The sequence below is a fragment of the Leptinotarsa decemlineata genome, unplaced genomic scaffold (genome assembly GCF_025532065.1).
Source record: "Leptinotarsa decemlineata unplaced genomic scaffold, Ldec_3_MD MMD2_tig00078422_RagTag_RagTag, whole genome shotgun sequence".
In the NCBI taxonomy this organism is placed as follows: Eukaryota; Metazoa; Arthropoda; class Insecta; order Coleoptera; family Chrysomelidae; genus Leptinotarsa; species Leptinotarsa decemlineata.
Genome location: NW_027412747.1, coordinates 9,530,373 through 9,541,742, shown reverse-complemented (window position 1 = coordinate 9,541,742; position 11,370 = coordinate 9,530,373). Strand labels below are relative to the sequence as shown.

General features: G+C 38.7%; 1 protein-coding gene across 1 annotated transcript in view; it reads right to left on the bottom strand.

Annotated features, from left to right (window-relative positions):
* Positions 1-6,811: 6,811 nt before the first annotated feature.
* The window catches only part of LOC111511468 (lysosomal aspartic protease), a 50,732-nt gene continuing 46,173 nt past the window's right edge, over positions 6,812-11,370 (bottom strand). Inside the window, exons 8-9 of the mRNA XM_074186169.1 lie at positions 10,263-10,355; positions 6,812-7,055 (exon numbers count right to left, since the gene is read on the bottom strand). Of these exons, the coding sequence (XP_074042270.1) occupies positions 6,903-7,055; positions 10,263-10,355 (246 nt within the window). The 3' untranslated portion in view covers positions 6,812-6,902. The remainder of the gene's footprint in view (positions 7,056-10,262; positions 10,356-11,370) is intronic.

Genomic DNA, 11,370 nt, shown 5'->3' with positions numbered 1-11,370 from the left:
GTCAAAATTAGGTTACAGTAATGAAGATTTCTTGAATTTATTAATAATTTAAGGTGAGCATTGCAAGTAGAACATGCCGAGTATTTCCTGAAAGATATCCACAACTTCCGAAGCCGAATAATAATGTGATAAATCGACTACTAAAAAACTGTAGGTTGAATAGAACCTTCCGTCCAAAAATCATAAGAAGACTAAAGTGGATGATGATGACAATGGTATAACAGTTTTGGGATATTTTCATGCATTTCCAAATGCTTCTCTGCACGAGGCTGAAAGGGAGATAGGTATACCCTACGTGACAATTTGTCGAATTCTTAATAAGCATAAATGGCATCCTTATAAGTTCTACTGTGTCCAACATTTGAAAGAGACTGATTTACCTCGTAGAGTGGAATTCTTTGAATGGTTACTTGTCAAGACTCAAGAGGATGAACATTTCCTTGACAATATCATATGGACAGATGAGACCAAGTTCACAAAAAATGGAATTTTCAATAGACACAACAGTTATTATTGGGCGCCTGAAAATCCCCATGTTGTCTGCCAAAGGGGTTTTCAAGAAAGATGGCAATTCAATGTATTTTGTGCCATAAAGAATGAGTCAATTTTTTATATCGAGTTTTATGATGATAATTTGAATGCATCAAAATATGAAGATTTACTGAGGAATGGAATTCAAATGATTTTAAATAATAGACCAGGGAGAGAACGTGTATGGTACCAAATGGATGGTGCTCCACCCCATAATTCTCATTCAGTCAGCGAAGCTTTAACCGAAATCTTCGAAGACAGATGGATTGGTAATAATGGACCTTTTCGTTGGCCTCCTAGAACACCAGATGGCAATCCATTAGATTATTTCGTGTGGGGTTTCATCAAAAATATGGTTCACTCTACTCCAATAACAACAATGGAAGATATGAAATCGAGAGTTACAACTGCTTTCAATAGTTTGACTCCAGACTTGATCAGAAGCGCTACACATGACAATCTTTTGAAGAGATTACATGTTTGTTTAAGTAGAGGTGGAGATGTGTTTGAACATATTCTGAAATACACTGACGATTAAATTACCTCATTAATTTATGGGTTTATTATTTTCAGTTCGTGTTTCAGCGTTAATAAAACTATTGTTTGAAGAGAAGTTTCATTCGATGGTTGAGGAGTATTTAAATAATTATCTTTTCATTGTATTATCTGTGACTAATTGAGAAACATCAAACGAAATCTGTTTTACAAAAATGAGTGATGAACAAGGAAACCATGTCAATTTCCGTTTGAAACAGTTTATCTCGAAAACGGTTCAAAATAGAAATAGTATTATCTGAACAAAGTTAATCTAAAATTGGATGTAGAGCTCAAAAATGTTGAAATATACAGGGTGTTCCATTTGAAAAAATTGAGTTCCACTCATTTTTTCATGAGATCAAAGTATCTGCTTTTTTTGAAGACCCTGTATGAGGCAAATGAAAATATGACTCGGAGTGAAGATCCTCATAGTATTACTCCACTCCATTTCAAATTTGATTGTTTTAGTGCAAGAGAGTTCAAGATTATCAGCATTAATAAAAGTTCATGTTTGGTAAAAAAAAATATCGAAATTAATTTATATCTTCTGAACAGTAATAGATAGGTATAGGGAAATAGTATATGAATTTGTTGACAAAGTTTTTTCTGCACTGGTAGTTTTTGTTGAATCTAGTTGTCGCAGAACAAAAAATAGATAGTTGGCCACTGTCACATCTTCACGAATTATTATTCAGTCATCCTTGTTCACTGTGTTCCAAAATGGGTTATTCTACTGAAGAAAGAATAGAAATTGTTGCAACCTATTATCGAAATGATGAATGTACTAAAGCTGCCGAAAAAATATATAATACGAATCATCTAGACCACAACATAAGCCACCAATACGTTAAACAGTTGGCGAGTTGGCTGTCCTTGTTCGTCTTTCACTGCCTGAACCACTGTGCATGCTGTTTTTGGCGAGTGCATTGGCTTGGGATATGCGGGTTGAGCAAACCAGCCATCGGATGCCTGCTTCCACGTAGCCCCGCTGGATACGGGAATGACAGAATCACTTGTTGTTCTGTTATTCCCTAACTGAATGGCATCCCAACGATGGCTTAATCCTAAGGTGTGTGTATCCGAGATACCGGGCGCCCTCGAGATACCGGGCGCCCTCTCGTCGTAGCATCGCCTTGTCACGGTAATGCGTGATTGACCTTCTTTCCCTAGCTACTCGTGGGATCTTTATGGACAGAGTAAACTTAAAAAATTTTTCTGACGCTGAGTCTATAGAGGAGATGGATGTCGAGCTCACGACTCCAACTGACCTCCCTGTAAACTTAGATCAGAAGCGAGTCTACAGAGGAAATGGATGTCGAGTTTACGACTCCAACGGACCTCCCTGTAAATTTCGTTCAGGAGCGAGTCTACAGAGGAGATGGGTGTCGAGTTTACGACTCCAACTGACCTCCCTGTAAATTTAGTTCAGGAGCGAGTCTACAGAGGAGATGAGTGTCGAGTTTACGACCCCAACGGGCCTCACTATAAATTTAGTTCAAGAGCGAGTCTACAGAGGAGATAGATGTCGAGTTTACGACTCCAACTGACCTTCCTGTGAATTGAGTTCAGTAGCGAGAGCTGCGGCGTACGCAGAATCTGTCTCAAGTGGGGGAACTAACCCCCCATGAGCAGGTTTAGCAAACGTTTGCGCTCAAGTGAGGTTTCACCAAAACCAAAGGCGAAAAAGCCCCGCACGGCTGAATCTACGGCATCGTCAGGTGTAGCTGACGTGCAAAAACCCTCATATGGGAAAGTTGTCGTGGGTATCAAGGTGGAAATCTTGCAACTTGACTATCCGACTACCTCATTAACAGAGCATATACTTTGTGCCTGCCCCGCTGGGGACCGAATCAGGTCTTTAGAGTTCGGCAGAGCCGTACTCCTACCATCTGACCTGAAAGACCACTCACCATACAAAATAATCGGCTTCGTCAAGAAGCTGGGTTTGTTTGGCCGAGTGAGAATAGGTGTGAGCTACAATAAACCCTTGGAGGGTCGGTGGAGTGTCGAATAGACTCACTCACTTTGGACCTAACCTAACCTAACCGAACGTTAAACAGTTAATGGATGAGTTTCAAACTTTAGGTTTTGTTCACAACAGAAAACATGAAGTATCCCGTTCTATCAGAAATGACGGAGTTGCAGTTGCAGTTTTAAGACATATAAAAATGGATAATTGACAATCTATCAGACAAGTAGCTAGAGCGTTTGGTATACCAGCTACTAGTGTTTTTCGGATTTTGAAAGCCTACAAATTTCATCCTTTCAAAGTAAGGCTAATTCAGGAATTAAACGAAGATGATCCTGATCGTTGACTTCAGTTTTGTGAGATGTTCAGCGAGAAATTGACCAATAACCCAAACCTATTATACAATACATGTTTTTCAGACGAAAGTTCTTTCATGTTGAATGGTGAAGTGATTAGTCGTAATTGTCGTTACTGGAGCGATGTGAAAACTCATTTGGTGGTGAAAACTCATTTGGTGGTGGAAACACATTCACAAACTCCACAAAAATTGAATGTCTGTGCCGGCATTCTTGGTAATCATATTGTTGGACCATTCTTCATTGAAGGTAATTTCAATGGAAACACATACTTAAATCTATTACAAAACTGTGTAGATCCTATGATTACACAAATTTCAGAAAATTATTACAATTTAGTGGAAAGAGATTCCAGCAGGATGGTGCACCAACACATTTTGATGTTGGGGTGAGACAGTTTTTGAACGAACGTTTTCCAATGCGTTGTACCGGCAGAATGGACTCAGTGGAGTGGCCAGATAGATCACCTGATTTCACACCGATGGACTTCTTTCTGTGGGGATACCTGAAGTCGAAAGTGTACTCTATTAAGTCGACAAATCTAAAAGACCTGCGACAGGGAATTGTTCGTGAATGCCAATTTCTGACTCCGGACATCTTGAATAATGTACGGAACGCTTTCGGGAGTATACTGTATTATTGTATGGAACTAGGTGGAGGTCATTTTGAACAATTTATTCGTTTTTTTTGTTTACACTGATATTATTTGTTGTTGTTCCTCATTAAAATGAACGACAGCGAATTTTCTGTTTTTTCTTAAATAAAACGTTCAACATTCAGTTTCTCAATAATGAATGAACCAATATCGAAAAAAATTTCAAAGCTTTCCAATGCCCTAAAAAATAGAGTTTTCTTTGAAATATTCAATTACATGTCCGTTTCTGACTTACAGGGAAGGTCAAGTTTTCGTTGGAACGCCCTGTATAACAATCGAATTGTATCTGATTAATTTGCTTGAAAAATGTATTTGAAGACAATAAAGACGATATTTTTTTTCGCCGTAGTGTGCGCTGGTCAGGCCCTATCTCCCGAAGCCCCGATACATTCGAGAGGGCGCGCCAGCATTATCAACTAATGACCACTCCCCACAACCGTGGGGTAAGTGATCATTGGGTCCAAGAATCATGTTCCCTGAGCAAGCGCAGTGAGCCAAGAATGACGGCCTTCTGCATCTGTACGGCTAAGATTTCTGCCTTAGTGCGGCAAGCAGTATGATTTTAAGATTCGAAAGTAGAAAAGGCATCATTCCACCAAGGGCTCCAATAATTAATCAGAACAACCATCTTGACAGAGGTATCTGGATAGAGTCTGCGGAGTTCAAACAGAATATTTCGATATTTTATCCGTTTTTCCTCCTCTTTTCGAACTATATTCGTCTCGCCAGGAGCTGAAAACTGCATGACAAATTTAAGACGATATTATTTTTTTTCACCGTAGTGTGCGCTGGTCAGGCCCTATCCTCCGAAGCTCCGATACATTCGGGGGGGCGCGCCGGCATTATCAACCAATGACCACTCCCCACACGTGGGGTAAGTGATCATTGGGTCAGAGAATCATGTGCCCTGAGCAAGCGCAGTGAGCCAAGAATGACAGCCTTCTGCATCTGTGTGGCTAAGATTTATGTCTTAGTGCGGCAAGCCGGTATGATTTTAAAATTCGAGAGTAGAGAGGGCATCATTCTACCTAGGACTCCAATAATCAGAACAACCATCTTGACAGAGTGATCTGGATAAAGTCTGCGGAGTTCGAAGAGAAAATCTCGATACTTCATCCGTTTTTCCTTCTATTTTCTGACGATATTTGTCTCATCAGAAACTGAAAACTGCACAACAAATATCGTTTTGCTCTGGTGGTCGAGAAGGACTACATCAGGCTTATTAGCTTGTATGAGCCTGAGGGTGAGGAACGAATAGTTCCAATAAATTCGGCACTTCTCGTGTCCCACAATGGATTCAATATCCCCCGGAGCGTAGGGCAACACCGGTGTCTCGTCAATACCGTAAGAGTGCCGTAGATGGTAATATAGCACTCTTAAGGCCGCGTTATGTCGATGGATATAGGCCGAGACCGCATATGCTGGACATGCTGATATCGAGTGCATTAGGGTATCGGGCGCCTCGAAGCAGGCCCTGCACCTTGTGTCAGGAACCTCTATACCCATCATGCGACTGCGGTAGACTAAGGTATTGAAGACACCATCCTGGCAAGCCATGATGAATCCCTCAGTTTCCGACTTCAACCCACTCGACCTGAGAAAAGCGAACTTCAGGCGGTTTGATAAGCCAAGGTCTCCATTGTTATTGAAGAAGACCCCATGCATTGACTTATCCTTGAGTTTCCGCAGAAGTAAGGCGATCTCTGCGGCTTTTATCTGAGCTTTTTGCTAAACGGGTTCCGACTCGGTGACAGAGTTGTGGTCCCCTCGTTCAGTGTCGAAAACTATACCAAGTTCATCAGCTGCTCGGGCAGCTACCCTAAAGAGAAATGCTCCAATTCTCACTGACTCACTGACAACCACAAGAGATCCAGAGAACTATACGAACTCACAGCCGCCCTTCACCAAAACGACTATCCCGTCTCCCAAATACAAAGATCCATCCAACGACAGCAAACACAAACCCCACGAGTTACCCGAGGAACAGACCAACCAGACAAAAGCTTTTCTCCCCTACATCTATGGAGTCACTGACAAAGTGAGCCGAATTCTGAAGAAACATAACGTAAAGACAGTATTCACAGCCAACAACCAAATCTCCACTATGTTAAGAACACCCAAGGACACGATACCCAATGAAGCACAGGGCATATACGAAATACCATGTTCAAACTACCCCAGAATTCACATCGGCTAGACCAATAGAAGAATTTCCAACAAAGCCTATGAGCATGAACTAGCTGTTCGCAAATCAGATCCAGCATCATCCAGCCACATAATAAGCTTCGAAAACACCAAGACCATTGCTGCGGAGAAAAATCTTCAGGCCAGGATAGTTCGGGAAGCAATCGAAATTGAAAAACATGGATGGAGGACATTGATTTCACGCACGATACCTGAAAATAACTCAGGTACCCAGTCAGGCAAACCAGATACCTGCTACAACAACATAAATATGTGCCCCGAACAACAGAGTGACCAGTATGAACTTAAAGTGGAACACGGCAAACATAGAAGTATTAACGAGACTTGGGGACAAGGGTGTTATTGTGATTCTTATATAATCAGAAATGATTATTGAATAACGAAAATAGTTACCTCCCTAAACTGTTGGAAGGTCGGTTGCACTATATAGTTTACTTGAACTATACCAGATCAGCATTTGATTTAGTATCGCTCCCTGATATTCAACCTATTTTCTCACTAATAATGTTTCATGGGTAAAATATATTGGATGGATGTTGAAAAAATGAAATATTCAAATTTGTTTCATAATTTTAATTGAGGAAATATTATAATAAGTACTTAAGTAAATTCAGATATAAAATTCATGAACCTTATTACTGTCCTAATCTTAAGGGACTCTAACGAAACCAATGGTTTTGTCTTCGATATTGTAAATGCTATAGTACTGTGACAAAAATGCTCCTCCTAGAATCCACATATCTTTATCGGTTTGGTACGAACTGAACGCCGAAACGCACATCGTATAAGGTCCTGAACTTATCTGCAGAAGAAATATTCAATTGAACATATCACTATATTTTTTAGGGAAATCAATTCATCGAAGCTATGGTTTTGCTGGTTAACAAATTGTACTATGATTATTACTTGCAAACTTGTAGTGTCATGGCAAATTCTCCGCTTCTCAAAAAGTCGATGAGTCTAGATTTATCGGTATTTCACAATGAAAATTACAGCAATATGTTGTATCGAATTTTTAAAAACTAAACGTAAAATCAAATGTGATGTTGGTTGGACTAAACGGCTCATTATTAGGTTGTTTCAAACGTTTTTCCGTTTTAAAATAATATCTCAATAAATATTTATTCTACTATGTCTAGGGAATGCAATCCCGACTCGTGATCGTAAAGTCGAGATCCCTCGAGATTAGAAATGTCAATCCCGCGGTATCCCGAAATTTGCGGGATCTCGTCTAGTAAAAAAAATTATCACATTACTGAATTTGATGAAAACTGCTTGTTTGTGACAGCGAGGTTAATTAAACAAAATATTATTTGAAAAAAACAAAAGCCTTTATCCTTCAATATTACTAACTAAATAAATAATTTACTAACAAAATCAAAACAAAAGTAGGGTTAGTATAGCTAGTATCAAGAGTACTATCTTTTACCCGGCATTTAATATCCGTTGCAATGTAGCCAGCTGCTGAAAATGCCCTCTCCGACTCAACACTGGTAGGCAACAGCATGACTAAGCAATTATATGCAAACTGCAAAAATCTCCCCTTTGTTCCTCCACACTCAAATGAATCAATTTTTTTTTATTACTGACTCTAATTTATCTAAGCCTGTGGATTTGGATACACGTGTAAAAGAACTTTGAGACACTCGCAGAGTTTCTTCTAATTCCTCTTGAAGTGAAGTATTAGTTTGTGTAGCAGTAGCACTTAAATTTAAATCCTCTGCAATCATAGAAAGTGCATAGTCATCTTCGTTCAATACTGTCGTATTAATCTCTACTTGGTTTGGTTCTTCACGATATAACCACATGTGATTATATTTTCAATTTATTTCCTTACGATATATTTACTTGGCAGTTGGAAAGTCTCGTTACATTTCCAGTGCTCCAAATCATCTTGATAATTTATTCCGATTTTTCAAATATAACAGCGCAGCAGTTGCGCTTATGCGACGCTCGGAGATACAATTGTTCATCGAAGATACCAACTTTTCTGAGAGAGGAGTTTTTAGGTCTTGTAGCTTTCGAATCATGAAACACAACGTATAACTGTAACTAAATCAGTATCTCGACGGCACAGTATCTCAACAGCCAATTTCACTAGACTGCTGGACTAACTTGCAGTCAAGAACCAGCTGAATTGTTTTGCCAAACTCTTGCTGAATATAATTCTGAAGCATATCATTCTTGATAGGAGAATTCCTAAAAAGTCTGACGCATTTTCTTAGTTTCGATATAATCATTTAGTATTCTTTACCTAGATCAATTTGTCTTATAGGTAAGGAAAAGTATAAACCATCATAATTATCCGGATTGTCGTCCGAAACTTCTTCCTCCTCCGCACTGCGATTTGTGTTCAGTTCAGGGTCTTCAAATTCTTCCTCATCATTAGATTCTACATTCTTCTTATAAATGACGTCTGTTATACCTAATTGTACACCCGTCAATTTCGAACGGGATCTCGTCATATTATCGAAGAGATCGAAATTCCGCGAGATCAGGATTGCATTCCCTAACTGTGTCATAGTATTTACTGATCATCAATAGAGCATTTTGTACTCTACAAGATGTAAGTGAATTAGTGTAAAACATTCAAGGAGGTGATTCCTCATCAAAAAAAAGATAGGATATTTCATATAAAGAAATTTCATTGCGTTTTCCACCCCTTACAACCATGGGGTAAATCAAATAAATAACTGGCTAAGTGTCTATTTGGTAGTAGAAAACGTCAGGGTAATTTCAATATTGTAACTTTTTTAGTGCTTGTGAAAAAAATTGTTATACAAATTTAATGTACCCCCTTTAAGGGGGTGTATCTTAACAAGGGATGCTCCAATGAAATTTCTTTATATGAAATATCCTATATTTTTTTCGATGAGGAATCACCTCCTTAAATGTTTTACACTTATTCAGTTACAGCCTGTATACATTGAAGCTGTTGCCTCTTTTCAGTTTATAACTAAATGATGTCGTTAAGCAATTTTTGGCCAGTTTTTCTCTACGAATTCTTGAACCAATAAAGTGTTGTCAAAACAGCCAGAAAAATCAAACAGGCATTTGGCAATGAAATTGTTAATGAACGCACTACTTGACGGTAGTTCGCCAAATTTCGTTCCGGAGGTTTTAGCCTCGAAGATGAGCTACGATGTGGTTGACTTACAGTAATCCAGGATCAGGATTTGAGATCCCTGTAGAGACTGACCTATCACAAACGCTGCGTGTGCTGGCGGAAGAACTGGGCGTCAGCTCCCATGCGGTTTTGTATAGTTCAAAACGTATTGGGAATGTTAAAACGCTCGAGATTTGTTCTTCTCTGCTTTCGCGAAACCAAAATTATACTTGTTTTGGATCGAATCGTCACGTATGATGAAAGGTGGATCCACTCCGACAACAGGAGACGTTCAGGACGGTTGGACACCGATGAGCCAACCAGGTACTTTCCAAAAGTAAAAACCCACTAAAAAAAGACTATGGTTACTGTATGGTAGTCAGCAGCTGGTGTGATTCACTATAACTTTCTGCAACCGGGCCAAACCTTCACAGCAGAGTTCTACTGTGAGGAAATCGACAAAATGTACCGGAAATTGCGTCAGCAGTAGCCGGAATTGGTCTATAGAAGAGGTCTAATCCAACTCCATGACGCCGTCCGAAAACTAAACGAAATGAATGTTCTGCCACACCCTCTATACTCCTATACTCCTCAAACCTCTCGGAACTAATCGGCTTGTTTTGGCAAAACTGCACTGATTCAAATGACGTTCATTTTGATTAAATTGAATAAGTATTCATTGAGATATTACAGTTCAAAGTAGACGCATAAAAACAGACAAAACTTTTGAAACAAAAGTCCATCGATTGATCCGATGGACATCATGGCACATCTCTATTGGTTGAAGCAATCCACCAGAATTATCTGTTCAATTCAAGTAGACATTATTGATGCTGGTACATGATATACTTAAACTTATGGATGATTTGGAAAGTCTGAAAATTGCATAGACAAAAACATTACCTTTATTATATAGTTCGGCCCTCCGAGCCGAAAGTACTGGCCTCCCAAAACGAAATCAATCTTTGGTAATTTATTAACTGTGTTGCAATTCACCTGAAATATTCAAAATTTAAGTGATGTCGCAAAGTTCGCATGCATCATGATGATGTAATGATTTTACTGTGAATGAAGAAATCATAAAAAAATTACAAAGTGCTCACTTTCGTCTAGGTTGGATAAATCAACAAATCATCTCGTCATAATAAATATTATTGGAGTTTTTTCCCAACAATCACCTCGACCCTCGAAACGTGTTTCGATCACCAAGTGATCATCGTCAAGAGGAATAGTTTTGATTTTCCTCTTGAAGATGATCACTTGGTGATCGAAACACGTGTCGAGGTGTTGAAATAACGGTTTGGTGTTGGGAAAAAACTCCAGTAATATTAATTACGACACCAAAGGTTCCAAACAGTAAATTCAAAAAGTATTGTTGAGAAAGCCGGTTTACCTAATAATTTCGTAACTGAAAATATGCTATGCACATGCACAACTTTCTTGTAGATCCAAAACTAGCAGAGAAATAAGAAATGTCACTCAGAATAGTTTAGAAAAAACAATAAACTCATGTACTGTAGCCATATAAGTTATTTTTTCTAAACCCGTACTCTAACAATACACTTATATGACCATAATCCGTTTCATAATGATATCCATTATGATACAGATTTTTCATAACGATACATATTATCAACCAATAGAAACCCATAATTTTTCAATCAAGAATCCTGTTCTTTTGTTTGTCCTAGATTCTAACCTAAGTAACTAATTGCTTTATTTGTCAAAATCAGTTTTCATATTACCTACCTATATTATCAAAATGTCTGAGAACAGCGATATAGAAGGAATACCATCGACTCCTCCACACATATCGGAGAAAGCAGAAAATGCAATAAAAAATCTTTTACCCCAAAAATCTAAGAAAGTGTACGAAAAACTATATCAACGGTTTATGGACTGGAGAAATACAAATAATATTTCGACATTCTCGGAAAATGTTTTGATTGCCTATTTTCAAGAATCTGGATGAAATCCAAATCTGGATTCGTCTCTAAACAAAACTGTGGCC